The 23,506-nt window shown below is 34.8% G+C and overlaps 1 protein-coding gene across 2 annotated transcripts in view; it reads right to left on the reverse strand.

Annotated features, from left to right (window-relative positions):
- Positions 1-23,506, reverse strand: part of LOC145252569 (dynamin-binding protein-like) — a 666,835-nt gene that overhangs the window by 72,095 nt on the left and 571,234 nt on the right. For both annotated transcript variants that reach the window (XM_080112187.1, XM_080112186.1), the window contains exons 7-8: positions 5,587-5,834; positions 1,426-1,546 (exon numbers count right to left, since the gene is read on the reverse strand). In XM_080112187.1, the coding sequence (XP_079968313.1) occupies positions 1,426-1,546; positions 5,587-5,834 (369 nt within the window). The remainder of the gene's footprint in view (positions 1-1,425; positions 1,547-5,586; positions 5,835-23,506) is intronic.

A 23,506-nucleotide genomic window follows, 5' to 3' on the forward strand; every position in this document is an offset into this window, starting at 1 on the left:
ATATAACAACCAAGTACATCATAGAATGGAGTACTGTTGCTACATCTGGGCAGGAGCTGCTTGGAGTAGCCTATCCTGCTTTGACAAAGTTCAAAACTGACTTTGTAATTTAATAGGTGATGCTCTTTTCTCTTCTCTGCAGCCTCTTCCCCACAGAACAGATGTTGTGAGCTTGTATCTGCTCTATCGTTATTTTCATGGCAAGTGTTCGACTGAGCTCTAATCTATGGTACCCCCTTGCCAATCTTTCACAAAACACTAGTCTAGCCAAAACCACTATCAAAAATTTCCTCTATTGGTGCCTAAATCTAAACGTGGATTTTCCGCTGGTCTGCTTTCCAGCTGAATACAATATTGTCGTTTTCAAGTCCAACATAAACAATTTCTCATGGAACCGTCCTCTTAAATAATCTAATTATACCAAATTTCTACTACTAACGGTTACTATGCTATTGTCCAAATGACTACCATACACACATTAACCCTTATCCTTGAGTGGCCTCCAGACCTTGATATGTGGCAACCCCTTTGTCAAAAAACAAAAACAAAAAACAAAAAAAAAAAACAAAGTGTAATTCAAATAATGTCGATTTAATTTCTAGCAATAAACTCACCAGATGTCAATAGTTTCCAAAACTTTAGAATTTTGGTACATGAGGATTTGCTAAGAATTTTAAAGTAAGAAATGACTTTTTATTTCAGTTTAAATGTTTCCAAATTTCTTTCAAATTTTGAAAGGCAATGAAGTAGTTCGTTCTTTTTTTTTTTTACTTATTAACAATAAACTAAAATGGCTGACTTGTTTACAAAGAAATGGAGATACATTGATAGATTTAATTTTGTAATTCAATAATTTTCTCAATAATAATTTGTTTTATTTTACACTCTTACATTTTTGATTTCAATATTTTACCAATACTAAGAAAATAATAAGCCTTTATGTAATTATGAAAGTTATGTCAATGTCCCAAATTCCCCTCCATAAAAAAAAAATTGTTTATAAATAAGAAAATCAAATTTCATGACTAAACTATAAACAATGATCTCGAAATGCCATCTTAAAAATATTTTGAAGAAACAATGAAATAACTCAAAATCAAGATTTTTGAAAGCCGTTCTTAACATGGGAATGGGGGGTTATACTTGATTAATTTATATGATTTTTGGTATATGACATTTTCTTTCTGTCACCTACATCATACAGTTTTTGTTTATTTTGTTTTGTTTATAATCGGGAAATTCTGGACACGCACACATTGATGTTAAAAAAAAATTAAGTCTTTTACATTTTGGAATAAAAATAAATAATGGTGACTATCGCTTTTTCTAGCATGTAAAACAGGCACTAAATTATGATGATGATGATGATAAACCCCAAAGAAAACATGAAAAAAAAAACCCCACAAATAGTAGGTAAAACTTTACCTATAAGTTGATTGTCAAAATCAGATTTGGCTGCTAATTCCATACTGCGAAGGAGCTTTGAAGAAATTTCACAGATTTCTTCAATGTTGCCAAACATTACCTCCAGATCAACACCTGGTATCTACAATGGAATGAAAAATAAGTCACAATTAATCTTTCCTTCTTTCTTTCTCTCTCTCTCAAAATAAAAACAAAAAACAAAAAAATAATAAAGAAAGATAAATTAATGTTAATTTAAACTAGAAATGTCTTTATTCAAATATCGACCCATTCGTATCAAATAAAAATAGACTCTTAATTAACAGATATGTGATTTAATCATCAGTTTCTTTTGCCCAATTCATGTTTCATTTCAGAAGTGTGTTACTTTTATTTTTAACGCTTTAGTTAAGTCGACCGTGAGAATAAATCACACCAAACACAATGCCATCCGTTTAGCAGTCTGGGATTCAACCACATATTGTAAATAGTTCTTTATATCAGGACACAAGTTCTTGGGAAAAAACAAAGATGTCCACTTTCAAAGTAAAGAGTAGAAGACAGGTCACAAGTAAAAACAATACATTTTTGTATATTTACTATTTACGGCATCATTGAACATTCAACTTACATCACAAGAATGTCAACTTTTGCTCTTCACATTGAATAGCAGTTCTACAATGCAGCGAAAGTTAGTCTGTACTTCAGCTTAATTGAACTGGCATAACAACATCATTTAATGTGTGATCTGTTATAACTATCGGCCATCTTGAAAGAAAAAAGGGGCTAACACTGCAAATTGATGTTATCAAGGAAATCTCCAACCTTTTTCAGGTGCATCATATCGAACTCTGAAATCTTTCTGTTGAACTTGGAAATCTGCACAGAATTTTGAACGAAACTCTTCATTTCATTCACTGGGTTGGGTTGTTTTTGTTTTAAGGCATATCAACACTTTTCAGGTTATTTAACGCCGAATCCAGTGATTTTGAATATGAAATTTTTTAATAGAATATATATATATTTTTTTTTCAAGTCGGTTTCTATTTAACCCGTAGTTGGGACCCTAACAGGTACTACCAATCTGGGTCAAAGTGGACCTGGGAGCAATGACAATTAAAGGGTGGCTCCACACTTCCCAAAGTCTGCAAGCTGGGGCCTCACCATCGGATATAGTTTGAGGTCATATCCAGGACCTCATCCACGGAAGTAGCAAACTCTCGTTCCATCATCCATAACTGGGTAAAAGTCCTAAATAATTCGCAATTGTATTTTGAGCGTCGCCTGCATTAAGAATTGAAACTTTACAACTGAATGCCACGGATCCTTGCAGATTCCTGTATTCAACAAGATACACATAGAGAAATTTGGAGGTTACATTGACCGAAATATTGTGAAAATAACACTTAAGATAAGAACAGTAGTCCAAATAATTAAAATAATCTACATATAAATTCGTATTCCTGTCTGTCTGTTCACAATTTGATTGATATATACAAAAGGTGCATTACTTTCCTATTTCATTTATTTCTATATATAGTATAATTCTTTCAAAATATACGATTATAAGGTAACCTCATTTACATATTACATTAAGGAAAATCGATTTTACTAAATAGCTGTATGTTAATTACTGTTTATAGCGAGAGATCTGTTCTAAGTGTTCTATTTAAGATTGTTATTTAAAGTTGATTTATATTGCTAATATATTTAATTTATTTTGAACTATTAATACCGACATCGGGGTGGGTGGGGGGATCCAGATTGTCACCTAGTTCTTCTGTTCTTTTCTGGGAAAGGAAGTTGCTCAATAGCAATGCTAGTATAGTAACCATGCCCAAAACTGAACTTCATGTCCACCCATTTTAATTATTGCTTGTGAGATAAAAATGCGTGGATGCTGACCAAATGTACAAAGATTACACATATGATTTGTCTCTTGGATGAATCAGGACATCTTTAAGACAAAGAAATTTGACAAATACATGTGTAATATGATGGAACAGGAGAATTAAGTCATAAGTTTACGAGCAAAAAATACAACATGCAACACAATAAAAATAAAAAAAAGTAAACCTTTTGTTAAAAAAAATTAAAAAAAAAAAAAAAAAAAGAGATTGATAGATCATACTGATGTTAGCAATTTTATTCAGTAACCACCAGTGTCAACCCCTTTTTTTCTTTCATGGCTTTCCCTGTGTAAGAGCCAGATACGTCCTAAAATGGAGTACTGTTGTCATATCTGGGCGGGAGCTGTTCGGCACACACTATCCTGCCTTGACAAAGTTCAAAACTGGTTTCGAAACCAAGTAGGTGATGTCCTTTTTTTCTTCCCTACAACCTCTTTCCTACAGAAGAGACATTGCGAGCCTGCCTCTGCTCTATCGTTATTTTCATGGTAAGTGCTCGTCTGAGCTCCAATCTATAATCACCCCTTGCCAAACTTTCACAACAAAAACCTTTTCTAGCTACAACACCCATCAACAGTTTCCCCCCACTCTCGGTCTAAATCTAAATGCAAATTCCATGACCAATCTTCCTTCCTAGAACTGTCCGTGTGTGGAACTCTGTTCTGCTGGCCTGCTTCCCAACTAACTACAAAATGATAGTTTTCAAGTCCAATGTAAACAAGTTTTTGTTGAGTCGCTCTCCCTCACCTAAACAATCAATTTCTACCCCATTTCTATCACTAACTATTAATGCGGTGTTGTCTCAGTGACTACCATACACTCATTAACCCTCGAATGGCCTTGATGAAAAAACAACAGATAATGAATATATGTTGCCTCTTTGCTAGCAGTAGTAGGAATGAGGAAGGAAAAGCTATTTGTTCTTTGATCCTTTGACCCCATTTCCTGTTTGAGTCAAGGCTCGCAGTAAATAAAGAGCAGGACACACTGATAAAAAGAAGTAATTATCAAATAATCAAAACTATTCCAATAACTAAATATACGATAAAAATGCATATAAAAATATGTTACATATTTGGGACCCTATGTCAGTAAGTAGCGATTAAGTTAGCTAGTGTGAATTTTGGCAAGGGTCACATTAGCATATGTCAGGATAACCTAGCTGCAAACGGAATTGTACTCAGAGACAGGTAACATAAAGCTAAAGCAGGTCAGGCTCTGTAGACAAAACAATCAATATCAGGATACGACAAACGAGTTACATTTTCGGACGAGAGAAAGCCAAGAGTTTCAATTCAGTTTCACTCTGGAAGCCATGCGAACAAGACATGGCCAATATGTCACTTCAATGTTTGTCTGTCTGTGTCTCTCAATTCTCAAGTTAGTAGACTAAATTAAGAAGGAAATAAGTATTAGTCATTAGTCTCTCTCTTCATGTCACGAACCCGTTGACACGTGGTGTAACAGCTGAGGATCTTGATGTATGCAAATGATGAAGCCGTGGTGAGAGGTGACGTCACAGTGATGGAAGAAAAAGGAAAGAAAAGCAGAGATTAAAAAAAAAACCCACGTTGTGTGACAGGAGAGCAAAGCATGTGCCGTCGAGAGAGATTTTTGGAAAAATCTGCATGGCGGTGACTGGACTTGAGGAGATGTGTTGACATGGGAGAAGAAAAAGCACATGTTTAACATGGGAGAACCACATGGTGAATGAAGAGACTTGTAAAATCAAGATGTAGTTTGGAAAGTACCATGAATAAATACCTTTTTATTTCAACTAAAAAAATTGAGTTGAATTTCCTTTCCTTAGTTCCTTTACGAGACTTTCATATAGGTCAAGTAACTACCACATTACGTTCATAAGTAAATTCACTCCAATAAAACCTTGAAGAACTCAGTAAAGTCTCCTTGTGTAATTCGTTTTGTTTTATGGCATATCAACCCTTTTATGGGTTATGTAAGGCCGAATCCAATAATTTTTGGAAAAAAAGTTTTTATGTTTCAAGTTCTTTATAATCTTCAAATATTTATTCATGGTGTTTAGTTTGATTGTTTTGTATTGGAAAATTTTGATTTTTGTTTTGGGTTTTGCAGAACATGATTGAGTTTTGCAAAAGGAAAGCGGAAAAAAATAACATCAAAGTTTGGTGCATTTTAGATCAGGAAACCAGTATCTTCAAACAGCCTGATCTAGAAGCACCGGAGTAAAAAACAAAAAAATAAGCTGGATGTAAAGTTCAAAAACGAAAATAACTACACGTGCATGGTTTACCTTCTCGACTGACGGACTGAGGAAGTATCCAATGCATAGCTGTAGGTCATAATGGAAGTCGTGTTCAGTGCCCAGCAATTCCTGGATAACGTTTTCTCGTTTTTCTTTCATTTTCTGCCGGATTTCACGCATCCGCTTTTTCTCCTGAGCCTTTTTCTTTTCCTCGTGTTCTTTGCGCTTTGTTGCTTCTTTTTCATCTTGAACTTTCTCAGTTGCAGGTTCTTCACCTCGCAATTGCCGCAGTTGGACTGTTGGAATAAAAAAAAAACAAACATAAAAACACGCATATTTATAATAACAAAAGTAATGGCACTTGGAATAACATTGTGTCATATTTGAAGTATATCATATAAAGTACGGCTTGGAACGATAAAATTGTTGCCCTAGAAAAGATGACATGATTCCATTTCTGTTTGATGAAAATCGGTTTTCTTTTTTTCTTGTTGCAGACCATCAACTAGTTGCCCAGAGCGATAGGAGCCTTCTATCATGTCTGAAAGTGACACAATGTTCAACGAGCAAGATCGGAGATGCACTGCTGTACTACTCGTGCTCTTTACCGACCTAAGTTATGATAACAGGACCATTGCCTCAAAATGCATTGCTGGATTGTCACGAATAACAGGGATGTGCCCAGGGTGATGAAAATAAAGTTCCTGGCTACGGTTATGGTCTTTTTTTTTTTTTTTACATGGTGGTCACCACTTATCAAGGCTCGAAAGCCACTCAGGGATAAGGGTTATTACAAGTACAGTATGTTAGTGTGGAGATTTAATGAAGTGTCTACTTAAGGGGGCGGTTCATCAGGAATTTGTTTACGTTGGACTTGAAGACATCCAGGTTGTAGTCAGGTGGGAAACAGGCAGACGGAACAAAGTTGGTGTGGTTTAGATTGAGGGCCACATCATACCACCTTACATCTTCGAAGTTGGCTTGAAAGTCAACACCAAAGTATACCCGATTGTGCTGAAGAGTGTGGTGATCCCCTGGTGCAATTAGGTGGCTGTTGGCAGACCTTGGGTGTGGCAGCAGGACTCAGCACCAGCCAACAAGTCCAAAGAGACCTAGGCTTGGCTTCAGAAGGAGTGGTACGACTTTGAGCTCTTCTCTCACTGCTCTCCCCTGACCTGAAACCACTGGACTACTTCGTTTAGTCATACGTCAAGAACATCACCAACATAACCTACCACAACACCAAAGATAGCCTGATTGCCGCCATCCACCAAGTATTCACAGAGCTCCCGCCCGCGCTTGTGGAAAAGGCATATCGAGGCTGTGATTGAGGCTAAAGGCGGCTACATTGAACGGATGTCAGCTCTACTACATAATCAAATTACCTATATTGATTTTTGAAATAAAAATTTTAAAATAAAGCTGTAGTGTTGTTTTCTTTAGGGCGACACTTTTAGCGTTCCACCATGTAGAAAACTAAATAATGCCTGTGTTTTTTTTTTCTCTAAAAAAAATTATTTATCTATTTTAAAGAATGAACAAATTTTCGACTTATAAAAAAGTCTTCATCTGATTATGACATAATTTTTCTTTTTTTTTTGTAAATCATCTTTTCTGTCAGACTTGCATATAAAGTTCCGTCGAGGTTATTCACGGTTGATTTTAAATGTTCTGTTTTAATCCACAAGTGTCTGCATGTTATGCGTTAATAAGAAAAATAGGCGCTTCTACAGAATTGGGACGAAATTTTGTAGTTTATAAATGGAGTTTTCAGATAAAAGAAACAATAGTTTCAACTGACTTTTTTTTTTGTCAATTCTAATAAATTACAATGGTAGCTTCCAAATTATGCAGTCAAAATTACCTGAATATTATTGAATTATTAAACAAAACAACTTTAATCGTATTAGCAGGTAAAAATTGCCGCCATCTTGTTTAAATCAAAACGGAAAATTACCTCCCTTTTGAACTCTCCTTTGTTTTATGATCGTTTTCATCAAATTCTATTTTTTTAAATTTTCTTTAATAAATAATTTTCTTCTTTATCGATTTTCATAATTTTTGGATATAATCATCTTAAAAATACGAGGAATATGTAGATACCATTGTTTTCATGTGAAATTCAATATTACGATTTCCAAAATTTCGTCCCAATAGTGTAGAAACAGCGAAAAGTAATGAAACTTGGAAAACCATAGTTTCGTATTTGAATTATATTATGGAAAGTAGAAAGCCAAATAATGATGTGTTTCGTTACTCTAAAATAAATAATGTGTTTATCTTAAAGAATAAACAATTTTTTTTTTTTGATAAAAATGTCTTCATCAGGTTACGACATTATTTTTCTATTCATGGAGATTGTGTTAAATGTTATTCGGATGGAGGAAAGTAAAGTTCTTTGCTGTGATGGTACTCAGATGAGTTCTTGCTGTGAAAGATTTACATGTATGAACTAGAAATTAAAACTCAGTCGAGCACTTTTCATGGAAATCAAGGTAGAGTAGAGAAAGACTAGTAAGGTCTCTAGTGAGAAACAGGTCTGTAGAGAATAGAAGAGATCCCTCCCTCCCGCAATGAGATTAGGAAAATGTTAAAAAAAAGTGTTCAAAATAAATTCAAAAATAAAATTAAAAATAGAAATAATATAATATAAACCCCCTTTTTTGGAAGTGGTCTGATATATGCCTCTTGTTTGATACACCAAATTTTATATCACAATATAAATTTTTAGCTTGACGGGATTGAAATCTACCAATTTCTTGGAATTCTACTAATTACCCTCCCGTTTTGAAAATTCCTACCTGAATCTTTCCATTTTTGCATCAATTCACAGGATTATACCGGTATTCTAAGGATTTTGCTATACTGTACAAATACTTTCTGGATTTATGAAGATTGTACTAAGACTTGATGCTCCATAATTTTTTTACTCTGTTGGATTTGTAAACAGTTGCCATATTCTTCGCTTTCTGGAACCCTAAACTAAAGACGTCACTGGAACCTATATCATTTTACTTTTATTTTATATGATATGATTTCATTTTTAAACTTATTTTGAACACTTTTTTTAGAACATTTTTCTAATCCCATTTTTCTCCACTTTTAGATTGTTTTATTTTCATTTATTTTTTTATCTTTTTTTATATATGTATTTCCGTATCCCCTGGTTGCTGTTTCCGCTTCCTCTCTATTTTTCTCCACTTTTTCTTCTATCTTCCCTATTTTTCTTTTCTTCTTTTATTGTTGGCTCTTTGTAAGTGTTCCCCATTTTTTCATAGAGAACTTTTTTTTTTTTTTACTATTACCTGCGTATATAATATCCCACATATTTATATTTATATGTTGTATCTACTTTTAATTATTATTTACCATTTTATCCTATTCCTCCATTCTCATTCATGTCATCTAAATGTCATTAAACCAGTTTTTCTATAATTGCATTTTGTACAATTCTGGACTTTCTCCTCTTCTGATGAGAAACATTTAGCTTTGAAATGTCGTGGTCTAAAGACGTTTTTTTTTTCTTAATTTTTCCCCTTTATTTTCCTTATTGTTCTGATGATATAATAAAGTTAAATATAACTTTCATTCTTCATCTTTCAATTTAATATCATATATCTATATTCCTATTTGCATTTTTTGAGTATTAGAAACCCTTTTTTGTATTTATTTAAAAAGAAAATACAACTTTGTTATATATATGGGTCGTGGAATTGCATTCATCTGCAAAAGATCTAGCTAATTTGCATATTCTTTTAAACATTCATTTTAATTAATTCCCTATTAGTTTTTTTCGGTTTTCTTATGGGATGATCATTTTTAGTTAACTATTATGTGTAATTATATTATGCAGATATTCTACATGATTTATACTTGCATAATATTTGCGTAAAAAGGTTATAGTAAACACAAACCTCTTTTCATATATATAGTTATGTATGAGTATATATATTTGTCTAAAAAATTTTGCCTACCAAACTCCTGTCAGTTTTTGATCTACAGCCATGAAACTTAGTATATAGGGTATTCAAACCTATGCAAAACTTTATATTTGAGTTTTAGCCGGGAAAATCGGTGCAAAAGTGTGAAAATTAAAAAATGGAATTTGCCATGTGAAGGTCGAACGACGGAATTACGAATATGCATGTGTAACGTAATAGCTTTTAGTTCATGTCTTAATTTTTAACCTCGCAGCAAACATGTCTTCATAGCTCAGGCATTAATGTCAAGGGAAAAAGTAAATCATAAGCTAAACTTTTTGGTTTCGATTCTCGGTGGTGGCGCATGAGTCATTTTTTAGAACCTAGAAAATATTTAAACAAATATTAAAATAATAAATTAATTACAAATAATATGTCTAAAAATGTGAGGGCGACTAGAATATAAACAAAGGGCAGATAACCTTTGCCTTTAAAGCACTCAGGGAGCGAAGAAGAAAAAAAAAAGAACACCAAAGAATCGCTTATAAAAAAATAAATAAATAAACCATCAGGCTACATATCGAGCGGTGGTGAGTTCGAGTATCAATAAGCTTAGCTATACTGACGAGAAGTGAAACATGTCATGTCTATAGATAACTTAATTTTATACACGTAGAATTTATATATACTAGCAAAAGTATGTATATATATATATATATATATATATATATATATATATTTGTTTATTGTTATATAAACATGCTCACATCCCGCTGCTACAAATAGCCACTTGTTTCAATCAAACAGATATCATCAGGCAGCGACTTGACTATTCAAAAGTTCAATGAGTAATGGATTTTTATTTTAGGTAGGAACTCTTTAAAAGTTGGAGTTAAAAAACTTTTTGTATGTCTGTTGGTTCTCTGTGGGTATATACATATATATTTTATTATTTTTAATTTTGTTACTATCTATCTGTATGTCGCTACTTTTGAGTATTTTGTTCTTTTAATTACTTCTTTTGCCTGAATATATTTATATATTTATATGTAAGTGTACTTGTTTCTATGTTCTTAGTAATACTGTCTTGAATGTATTAATTTGTGATTTAATATGACTTTATATTTATACTTAACTAGCTTAAACTTTCAATTTAATAGTTTAGAGTTACACCTTTACTTATATGCATGTGTGTATGTGTATATGTAAGTATATGTGTATATATATATGTATGTATATGTATATGTGTGTATGTATGTGTATATGTATGCATATATATATGTATTGTATTCTTTTTATATACATAAATATTAGTAGATTATTATTTATAATTATTAGTCCTATTTAATTTATTTAATCCCCTCTTATGGCTAAATATGTTATATTAAAAAGATAATAAATATTAATTTTATTCTGTTTTTTTTTCTATTTTTTTATTATTATTATTATTATTACTATTATTTTTATTATTACTATTATTATTAATAATTTTAATATTGTTTTATCATTATTATTTTTTTCTTTTATTTATATATTTATTTAATAAAAACGCGAAAACTTTAAACTTATATCATTTAGTATAAAGGGCTTAATTAATTGTAGACGTATGTTTGAACTGCGTTGATATTACTCGTGGACGTATGTGAGATGATAAATATGTTGGTTGGATACATCCGCTGTCTTTTTTGACATGTTCATTTCTAACGCTTAGATTGTATTTTCTGTTTGTATTTGTAATAACGTCTCATTACTGAATTGTATAATTGTTCATAAATTGGTTGACACGCAGATCTTTTTCATTTTTCTTTTTCTATATACTGTCAAATTCTTACTTTCTCTCTTTCTCTCTTTAACTATATCTCATCATTCTTTCTTTTCCCTTCTAGTCCTTATTCTCTTTATAATAACCATTTATATCTTTTTTCTTTTCCTCTCCATATTATATGTATATTTTTTCTATTTATTTTCTTTCTCTATTTCTTTTTTTAATCACTCTCTCTCCATTATAATCTTTTAACTTTATTTAAATTGCCCCTCCCTCTTTACATCTTATAATTAAAGTTCTGTGTTTTAAGTTTTTTAACTCCAACTTTTAAAGAGTTCCTACCTAAAATAAAAATCCATTATTCATTGAACTTTTGAATAGTCAAGTCGCTGCCTGATGATATCTGTTGTTTGATTGAAACAAGTGGCTATTTGTAGCAGCGGGATGTGAGCATGTTTATATAACAATAAACAAGTATTATCAGCTCTTTTTATTGAGCACTATCTAACAACCTCGTTGAATTCATTAGTCCATTACTTTTGAATATAAAAAAACCCGAGTATATATATATATATATATATATATATATATATATATATATATATATATATATACTGGCAAAAGTACCCGGCGTTGACTGGGTTCAAAAACAGCCTACAGAAAATGGACTCTGATTTATGAAAGTATGATAGGTTATGAAAAGGAAAGGTTGTAAAGAGATAGCTTCGAATTTGGGGGTATCAAAACCAAATCAAAATATGATGAAAGTTAAAAATAAAATAAACCCCATAATTTATTATACCATACCTATTCACACTGAAACACTTATCACAATATTCTGTGGATTTATATTAAAAAACCTTGTTAAACTTTGTGACATATTTCCATTCTATGGAGGTCAGGCGCGAACGAACAACCCCATAATTTTATTATACTATATTGCTTCAAACTGAAGCATAATTATCAAAGTATACTTACGCAGATAGATATGAAAAGTCTTTATTAAAGTTTGTGCCTATTTCCATTCTATGGAGGCCAGGTGCGAACGCAGACCCCACAATTTTATTATACCATCCCTATTTAAGTTAAAACATACTTATCAAAGTATTATTATGTACATCTATATCAAAAACACTTGTAAACGTTTTTTTTTTAACTTTTAAATTTTTTTATTTCCATACTTTGTGGACCAGGTGTGTATGCAGACCCCACAATTTTAATGAATCATCATTATGCCAGATCAAACATACCCATTCCTGTGTCTCGATACATCTTCTGTCATTATATGTGATCAGTTTTCTATAACAGTCAACCATATAGGAGCCTATTCGTGACCAGACACAGTATTTATTTGCTCCCCCACCGATCAAATTAGGCACAAGGCCAATTTTTAATGTGAGGAGTGAAGGGGAAATGGGGACCAACTCCCCGGGGAGTAGGGGAGCTGGATAGTGACAATTGGTATGAAGGGTTGCCCCTATATTGACCAAGGTCTTATCTGTGGGATCGCCCCCACATAGGGTCTTTGCTTGCAGTATCTGCCGGAACAGATGGTATTTATTTGCTCCCCCACCGAGCAAATTAGGCACAAGGCCGATTTTTAATGTGAGGAGTGAAGGGAGGGGGAAGGGAAAAAGGGGACCAGCTCCCGAGAGGTGGGAAATGGGAGCTGGTTAATGGTCAGGCATGTGGGGTTGCCCCCACATCCGGTCTTTGCTAGTCATAGCTAGTCATAGCCAGTCATAGCTTGCAGTATCTGCCGGAACAGATACTACACTTTGATCTTGGCCCGAAAGCCATGTCACGTTCGTGATCAGACACACACACACAGACGTTCAGCTTTATATTATAGATATATATTAGTGTTGTGAAAATTAATCAGAATCGTGAATCGGAAAAATCAGAACTTTTTGGAATATTGGAATTTAAAAATTTAAATTCATTCAAGACAATTTTTAAAACAGTCACAGATGAGTTCATACATGATTACATTGAATTTCTGGGCGTTTCTTAGCAGAAATGAGTATCCTTAATAATGCTGTCAACAATTTTCTCTACTCTCTTTCTCTCTCTGCCTAAATTTTCATCTCCCTGTTGCAGATATTGACGGCGCGAGACTAAGAAATCAACCCTTGTCATGGACGTGTGTCAGAAGTAGAGATACATCATTAAATTCCTGGGAAAAGTGCATTGAGAACGGTGGTGACTATGTAGAAAAATAAATTCTAGGGCATAAAAGGTCGCCCACTTTAATGGTACCACTTCCGTCTTTGCAGCTCTTCAACTTTTTGAATTAAAAAAAAAAAAAAATAGGAAGCTTTACTTTTGGAATGACCCTTGTATAAAACTTCTTTAAAACGATAAGATCGATATCTTGTCCAGTTATCTAGTGACATGCTTATACTACGGAATGAAGTCATGCCGCGTAGATCATAGCATTCGTCACATTACATATGCGCAAGGTGAGCCGAGGGGAAATCATTAGCATCATAATGCAACTGAAGATATTACACATCAAAGTTTCCAAATGGAATCAGCAAAGATGTATTTATATAAAGCATACGATACAAGCCATAAACATCATGTTGCGTATTAAATCTACATAAATGCAAATGTGAAGTAACTTTGAAAGACATGCCGAGAGGAGGTCATTATCTGGAAACTGATTGAAAAAGAAGAGACTTGAGAGCGTTGTATTGCATGTCAACGTTTATTTCCCTTTTCTTCTTTTTTTCTAATGATCGTATTACGAACATTGTCGTCAATATGAAGACACACACACATGCGCCCACACATACTTGCTGTCTAAGACTTAAAAAAAAAAAAAATTTATCTCGATAAATAGATTTATTATGTCTGCATAAACATTCACAACCGGAACTCGCCTTACTACCACCACTGCCAAGAACATTTCTTTTTTTCTCTGTGGTTTTGAAACTAAACGGAACATCTATGAGATTTTTTTTTTTTTTTCGAAGGACTTCTCAAATGTTGAACACAGTACCGTCGAACTGCTTCCTTGCTGAATAAACATGGTTATCTTCAAACCCAAAGCCAACAAATAGACGTCGAGCCATCCTCTAAAGCAGAGGTTCCCAACCTGGGGTGTTCACACCACTAGTGTGTGTGAGAAAAGTTTAGATAAAAAATATGGTTTTGACTATATGTTACTAGTTTGTGTTTTTTTTTTGTTTAATAATGTGCTAAATTCTAACTTTCATTTTAGAGTTAAATATTGTTATAAAATGCCATTTAAAATTGGCATTAAATGGCCATTAAATATTGTTATTAAATGGCCATTAAATACATGACTGAATAGATTTGATTCAAACATGTATTTAACCCCGAGTTTAGAAATTTTAAAGGGTGCGAAGGTTTGAGGGGAAATTTCTTGACAGATGCAGACCAAAAGAGTTTAGGAACCACTACTCTAAAGCAACCAAATTCTGGCCGTTCCTCCATTCATTTCCAATCCTCTCATAATATTGTTGATCATTCAGCTTACAATCCCATTAACTGCTATACTAATAAGTGCTGATCCGTTTTAATAATAATAAAAAAGTATTTAATTTATGTATTTCTGTTTTATTAAATGCTAGCTTTTTTTCTCGTCCATAAATCTTTATTTATCTACCAAGTTTATTGCAAAAATAGATTATGTAATTGTCTCATTTTTAGTTCGTGAGAGGGGAATCTATCACCATACTTTCCCTTAAACACGTCTGTTGGACTTTTATTAAGTAGAATAATTAATAATTTTTTTTTTTTTTTTTTTTTTTTGTAGAGTAGAAAACGCATTGTGGATGCGTTATCGGCAGCTCCCGTTACTCTCGCTTCTCCTTATTTGTCCCTCAGTCCTCATTTTTTAATGAGTGATTTTTCTGACAAAGGGAGAAGAAAAAGCTGTTTTCTAGGTTGGCAGTATTTTGCACGAACAGTTGGCAGAGATGGCGGAAATTTTCTGTTTCTATGTCTATCCTTGTAGCCATGTCACTAGTAAGGGTGCTGGAGGTAAACGTTTTTTCTGGGCTGACGTTATCCGCCTGATAGTCAGGGACCCAAACCTTGGATTAACCACTAAGGAGGCTGTCCTATCAGCAGGTGCAAAGTACTGGGGCTGCTGTATTGCCATTTGGTGAATGGATTCTGGACCATGCAGTAGCTTCTGGTGGGGCCTCTCGATGCCATATTAGTGGGTAATTGTTACAGATTTACCTTATCATGTGCTACAAAAAAAAAAAAAATTCTTTGTTTCTTTTTCTCTCTTAGTTTCCCCTCTCTGTCCTGCTCTAAGTAAATCTGACGACCTCGTCCACAAATTCCAAAATTTCATCATTACAAGTTTCAAGAAAAAATACACAATTAAACCCGTTTCTCGAACTTCCAACGTAGACCCCTACTACCATGTCCCCTTCTCCAACATCAAGGGTCTACGCTCTAACCTTCCAGAGGTTGAAACCCAATTGCAGGAGACTAAACCAGACCTTTTATTTTTAAACGAAACTGGCATTGGACAGGCTATTTCCCTAGATGAGTTCGCAATTAAAGGATACTCTAACTTAACTTTTAAATTTGACCCCCAAGATCGCCATGGGCATGGAATATGTGCCTATATTAAAGATGGCTTTCCATGTGGTAGGGACATCTCCAGGGAAGATCCTAACTTACCCTATATGTGCTTCCGGGTTGCTTTAGCTCACACTACTGCATTTATATTTACTCTCTATTTCCCCCACAACAGCGGAGTTACTATCTTTAAAAGCATATCTGAGAAAATTGACCAAGTCCTATCTGCTTATCCTTCAGCTAACATTCACGTATGTGGAGACTTCAATGTTCACAACGTCGAATGGTTGACCCGCTCAAACAAGACCAATGATGAGGGGAGGTTCTGTCATGATTTCTCCATTGCTTATGACCTCATTCAGATTGTTCATGAACCCACCCGTGTGCCCGACAATGACAGCCAGTATGCGAGCCTACTAGACCTTTTTCTCACAACTTGCCCTGAACTATGTTCAGTTTCTGTTCTGTCTCCTCTTGGATCTTCCGACCACTCTGTTGTATCAATTAAAATAAAAATAAAATGTAATAAGTCCCCAGACGTACCTCTCCATCATACAGTATATCGATACACTAAGGCTGACTGGGATAGCTTCCGTACATTTATATCGGATCTACCTCTGCATTCCATGTTTAAAAAGGATGTGTCCTCTATAGTATCAGACCTGACGGAATGGTTAATTGTAGGTATAGACCATTTCATACCCTCGAAAAAGTTCCAGCAAAAACCTAACAGCCAGCCATGGTTCTCTCCAGAATGTGCTGCTGCCATTGCACACAGAAATCACTTTTTCAACTGCTTCCAATGTAATAGATTTATGGAAACTAAAGCCGCTTTCAGGACTGCCATCAACCATTGTAAGAAAGTAATAAAGAACGCAAGAGAGTTGTATGCTCAATTCGTTGTCCAAAGTAGCTGAGCAGCAGCTTCGTTCCCACCAGTTTTGGCAAATAGCAAACAGAATCCTAAACAGAAGCGTGTGCTCTATCCCAACTATCATCAATGGACCTGAGTTAATCTCGTCAACATCAGACAAAGCCAAACTCTTTGCCAAGAACTTTGCAGCTAATTCTACCTTTTGCGACCAAGGCCGCCAACCCCCAATATTTCCTCCTGTATCAGAAAACACGCTATGTGATATATGTATATCTGTACGTGATGTTGCCAAGCTAATCAAAAACCTTGATTCCAGTCAAGCAACTGGCCCTGACGGTATTCCAATTATAGTACTCAAAAAACTTCAACCTGAACTAGCACCCATACTTACAAAACTGTTTAAACGTTGTCTTAAGGAGAATAGTTTCCCATCACCCTGGAAAATTTCATTAGTATGCCCTGTATTTAAGAATTCAGGTGATCGCTCATCCCCCTCTCAGTACAGGCCAATAAGTCTCCTGTGCGTCATGAGTAAGTTGCTGGAATCTGTGTTAAATAGAGAAGTAATCAACCATCTCAACAAAAATAACCTTCTTAGTGACACTCAATATGGTTTCCGTTCTGCTAGATCTACAGCAGATGTGCTTACAGTTATATCTCATAGGATTAGCAAATCTCTTGATGGAGGCAACCTTTCTAGGGCAATTGCTCTTGACATATCTAAGGTATGGCATAAAGGTTTACTTCACAAGATCTCCAGCTATGGTATAGCTGGAAATGTCTTCTCAATTATTAAATCATTTCTCTCCAATTCTTGGCCCAATTCTTTTCCTGATCTACATTAATGATCTTCCAAATCACGCCCTTACATCATTTGTAGACATTTATGCTGATGACACTACCATTTATGGTAGCACATCTAAGACAGTAAACGACCAAGTTCTCTCCGATTCTCTCTCCTCTGATCTTGAGCACGTAGTACAATAGGGAAAGGAGTGGCTGGTTACTTTTAATGCATCTAAAACCAAGCTTCTCTCTTTACATCATCAACATTCTGATCCACATCTGGCATCAATTGAAATGAATGGCTCTCGTCTTCAGGAGGCCTCAAGTTTTGACAAGCTTCTGGGCTTGACCGTTACTCCTGATCTTAAATGGAACACATACATCAAATCTGTTGCCAAGGCCGCTGGAAAAATGGTGGGATCTTTCTATCGATCCGGTAGATATCTCACTACTGATGCAATTCTCTATCTATATAAAAGCCAGGTATGTCCAAGGATGGAATACTGCCACATCTGAGCAGGAACTTCTAGAAAGGACTTGTCCTGCCTTGATAGAGTTCAAAATAGACTTTGTAGCCTCGTAGGAGATGTCCTCTTCTCTTCCCTGCAACCTCTATCTCGCAGAAGAGATGTTGCGAGTTTGTCTCTGATGTATCGTTATTCTCATGGAAAGTGTTTGACTGCGCTTCAGTCTATGGTCCCCCCTCACCAAACTTTCACAAGAAACACTCGTCTAGCGGAAAATACTATCAATAATTCCCCCCACTCTTTATCTGTGCCTAAACCTAAACATAGATTCCATGAACAAAGCTTCTTTCTTAGAACTGCACGCCTGTGAAATTGTCTTCCGTTTTCCTGCTTTCCGGCTGACTACAATATGGTTGTGTTCAAGTTTAACGTAAATAAGTTCTTGATGAGCCGTTCCATATAAGTTATCAAATTTACAGAATTTTCATTACTAATGATTACTATATTATCCAATTTCTACTATACACTCTTTAACCCTTATCCTTGAGTGGCCTCTTGGCCTTGATAATGTGGTGATGCCTGTGTAAAAAAAAAAAAAAAAGTACTCAGCAATTTTTAATCAACTTGGGAGTTTTTGTCAGAGTATATCTATTGTAAAAAAAGACAGAAACAACTTCAGAGTAGAATCATTGCTGTCTTTTTTTTTTATAGTTATCTCAATAAATAGAAGATCTATTATCTACATATATATACGTATGTCTGCATACACATTCATAGTAAGAACTCATCCAAATACCACCATTACAAAAAAAAACAAAAAAACTTATCTCTCTTCCTCTGTATATCTAAAATTAAATGCAATTTCCATGAACACAGTTTCTTTCCAGAGTTTTCCCATCAGTGGAACACATTGCCACAGGATTGCTACTCTGCAGATCACATCATAGTCGTCTTCAAGTCTAATGTCAACAAATACTTGTCAAACCATAAGTAATCAAATTTTTGCCCATTCCATACATTGTTTTCAATTCTCTTATCATACTGTTCAGCATCCAATTACGATTCTCATTAAGCCTTGACCCTGAATTGCTTTTATTTCAGCATGGTCCGTAAACTGCACAAGTACCAAAAAAATTGCTAACGCAGATGCTGAAAATGAAAAATAGAAACGGCACTAGCCCTATGTGGGTTTTACGAAGGAGGAAGTTCCATGGGACTACGAAATTCACAAGCGATTCCCTGTTGCATGTATATTAGAACTGCACGCCTGTGGAATTGTCTTCCGTTTTCCTGCTTTCCGGCTGACTACAATATGGTTGTGTTCAAGTCTAACGTAAATAAGTTCTTGATGAGCCGTTCCATATAAGTTATCAAATTTAACGAATTTTCATTACTAATGATTACTATATTGTCCAATTTCTACTGTACACTCTTTAACCCTTATCCTTGAGTGGCCTCTTGGCCTTGATAATGTGGTGATACCTACGTAAAAAAAAAAAAAAAAAAAAAAAAAAATTCCCGTTAGGGGAGATGACGATGTTAGGTTTTTGCAACTTTTGCAGGGAGGTGTTGACGTCCTCCTACATACAGTGCCTGGAATTCCCAAATTGGTCACCCATTTTAGTAATGACCAGGCTCAACATTGCCTAACTTCTGTGATCTGACGGGAACCGGTGTGTCGACGTGATTATGCCGATTATGCCGAAGATGTTAAACAAACTTAATACAAAAAAGACAATCCTTTCATCTGCATAAGGATGATCCTCTACTATTATATAGATATTTTGTATGTATATAAAACTTTAAAACGATAAGATCGATATCTTGTCCAGTTATCTAGTGACATGCTTATACTACGGAATGAAGTCATGCCGCGTAGATCATAGCATTCGTCACATTACATATGCGCAAGGTGAGCCGAGGGGAAATCATTAGCATCATAATGCAACTGAAGATATTACACATCAAAGTTTCCAAATGGAATCAGCAAAGATGTATTTATATAAAGCATACGATACAAGCCATAAACATCATGTTGCGTATTAAATCTACATAAATGCAAATGTGAAGTAACTTTGAAAGACATGCCGAGAGGAGGTCATTATCTGGAAACTGATTGAAAAAGAAGAGACTTGAGAGCGTTGTATTGCATGTCAACAACGTTTATTCCCATTGTTTTGTTTTACGGCATATCAACCCTCTTAATGCTGAATCCAGTAATTTTGGAAAACAAGTTTTAATGCTTCAAGTTCTTTAGATCTTTAGATATTTATTTATGATGTTTGGTTTGGTTGTTTTGTAGAAGGTTTTATTCTTCATCTCCCTTTTTGTCTTCAATCACTAGTTTGCAGTGTTTGACTTGGTTGCCTTGTAGTGGACTTTGCTGTTTTTGTTTCCTGTCCTGCAGAGCATGCATAAGTTTTGCAATGAGAGAGGGAAAAGAGATATAGCATTAATGTTTGGTACATTTTAAGTAAGGAAACCAGTTGGGAAGTTGGGGAGGGGGAAAGAGAAAAGGAAAAGGGGGGAAAGGTGGGTTGTTGTTTTTGTTTTTGGTTTTGCAGAACACAGTTAACGTTCGCAAAAGGGAATAGAAAAACAAAAACAAAACCATAAATGTTAGGTGCATTTTATCGCAGGAAGCCAATATCTTCAGACAACCTGATCTGGTAGCACCAGTATTCCCCTTTTTCTAACGATCGTATTACGAACATTGTTAATATGAAGACGCACATACGCACGCACACATACTTGCTCTCTAATATGTTTTTTTTTTTTTTTTTTTTTTTTTTTTAAATGTTTATCTCGATAAATAGAAGATTTATTATGTCTGCATAAACATTCACAACCGGAACACGTCTTTCTTACTATCACCACTGCCTAGAACTTTCCTTTCTTTCTCTGTCAAAGAGAAGGGACAACCAGATAAAGTGGATACTGGTATACCACTAACGACAGCTGAAAAACTGGCTCAAGTATTCTGAACTGATGCACCGAGCATCACATCCACGGAAAACTCATAATCCTTCCTCAGCTTCCTGAATGTTGTCATAGAATATCCTACATCCTCTTTTTTATTTTTATTTTTTTAAACATGTGTACTCACTAATACAGAGAACTATATAAAGCGAGCACTGCTGTTCTGCTTTGGAGTTCATATATCAAATCCATTGCTTTTTCTGCTTCTCAAGAAATTGGTTTTCTCTATCGTTCTAAACACTTTCCCACACCAGAGGCTATACTCTATCTCTACGAATCTACTATCAAACAATGTATGGGAGTATTGTTGTCCTATTTGAGCTGGTGAATCTGTGTCCCATTTGAAGGTTCTTGATAAATTAAAGAAATGTATTTGTAATTTGATTGGCCCCACACTTTCTTCTTCACTGCAACCTCTCTCTCAAAGAAGTGGTATTGCCAGTCTCAGTCTTTTCTATAAATACTATTATGGCATGTGTTCCTACTTCCTTTGTTCCAGCTCATTTGACTCGTTTAGAGTAAAACTCCAATTCTCTATTCACCATTTTAATACCAAATTGTAATACAGCTTCCTATTCCAGTAGCTTTTTTTCCAAGGACTGCAAAGTTGTGGAATTCCCTTCCTGCTCACTGTTTTCCTTCTACATACAGCCTTGGTCTTTTCAAGACTAAGGTCGATAGGCATCTCCTGTCTTTGTGATAATCAGCTTTCATTCTTGTTAGCTCCTTACATCAAGTAGCTTCATGCCTTGTCTCAAGTGATTTTCATGAAAAGATTAAAAAAAAAAATAATGTCTTACAAATCTCTCCACCCCTTCATTGTATACTCTCTATTGCAATAAACCTTTTTTCTTCGTTCGACTATCGTGTTGTTTGTTCCTTCCACTCAACTAACGCCCTTGTATATTGTGATTCTTTTTCACGGATACAACAGCAATTTTTATCACGCTTCAAGTTGTTAATATTTTCAAATATTTATTCATCATGTACGAGTTATTCATCATGTCAAGGTATGCGTATACCATGAGATACAGTTTCATGTCACACCCAAAACAGGTTCCATTTAACTCGTGTTCGCTCAGGTTTTGTTTGGCTAATCTCTTTTCTGACAAATCAGTCTTTTTGGTGTTATTTAATGTTACAACACAATTCGTATTGTAAATTACTCATTGTATACAATAAATTGAATACAAGTTGCCATTTTTTTACCAATAGTTAGGAGGAGAGTATGTATTCATGTCTTTCTGTAAGTGCATAACTGATCACAATAACTGAACGCAGATGATTCTATAGCCTATGATGGTACTCATTAACCTAATCATAAAGACCTAGAATATCCCTTATAAACTGTGCATCATCTGGAAATTCTCCCTCTCCAACAGGGGAGTGTGAGTTCATGCCTTTCTCAATTGAATTAACGGTCAAAATAACCCAGCACAGCTGATTGCACAGGCCGCAAAGACATCAAAATCCACAACGGCAAAGTCTAAAGTGTTCTTGATGGACTGTGCACCATTTAAAAGCTCCCCCACTTCTATGAGAGTCTTAAGAGGGGAATTTTTTAACGCCATACTGGAATATGTCTTGCTATAAGGCTCGAGATCTTGAATACTGATTGAAACTGCAAAACGCATCACTTGATCAAACATGACATAATGGTGTTACTTGATGAACTGGACATCAGTTGCAAGAAATGTCTACAGTAAATGAACACCTATCTCTTATCTCAGTCTCCTGAAGAGAGAGATAGAGAGAGAGAAAGAGAGAGGAGAGAGAGATATGGTTTCAGATTGCTGGTCACTCATAAAAGAGTAAGTCAGAACAACACTCTTCCATAGAATCCATAACATGGCAAAAGATGGAAGGCCTCATCAAACCTACATCGATCAACTTGTAGAATACTCTGGATACCATTTGGAGGATTTGCTAATGTCTAAGAGATGGTTGGAAGGAATAAGTAAAAAGAATCAAAGAAAACTTCAGAACTTGATTGACAAAGACCCATCATGTATTCTGTTTTCACTCTAAATACCTTTTCAAGCCAAGTCGATCAAAGCATTTGGCTGAAAAGACATGCGTGAACGTAAACGTTGAGAGTTCAATCCTTGGAACTGGCTTCAAGCAACATGACTAAAGAAACATCTCAACGGACATGCAATGTCCCAAAGTAAATGCCCGAATGTTGGCCCTTTTATGTGCCTGCACATCGAACGAGGGATATGATGTGAAATTCTCACCTACAAGCGCTTATCTCAGTCTCATGAAGAGAGGGAACGAGTCAGGAGGATCCAAGAAGACTTAATGACCTGATTAACATAAACAAATCACTTAATCTGTGTTCATTCTTAATGCCTTTTTCAAGCCAAGTGGATCAAAGCATTTGCTTGAAAAGACATGAATGAACGTAAACGTTGTGAGTTCAATCCTTGGAACGAACTTAAAACAACGTTATTAAAGAAAATAATTCAATTAATACACAGAGTCAGAAAGCATGGCATCTGAAGAAGACCAAAGAATACAACAATTAACACATTGTGAATAGAAAAGAAAAGATGAACACAAATCTAGAAAATGGTAAACCATAACAACCCTGTGCAAATAAAGATATAGA

Source organism: Euprymna scolopes, chromosome 29 (assembly GCF_053919585.1).
Source record: "Euprymna scolopes isolate OS-2025 chromosome 29, ASM5391958v1, whole genome shotgun sequence".
NCBI classification, from domain to species: Eukaryota; Metazoa; Mollusca; class Cephalopoda; order Sepiida; family Sepiolidae; genus Euprymna; species Euprymna scolopes.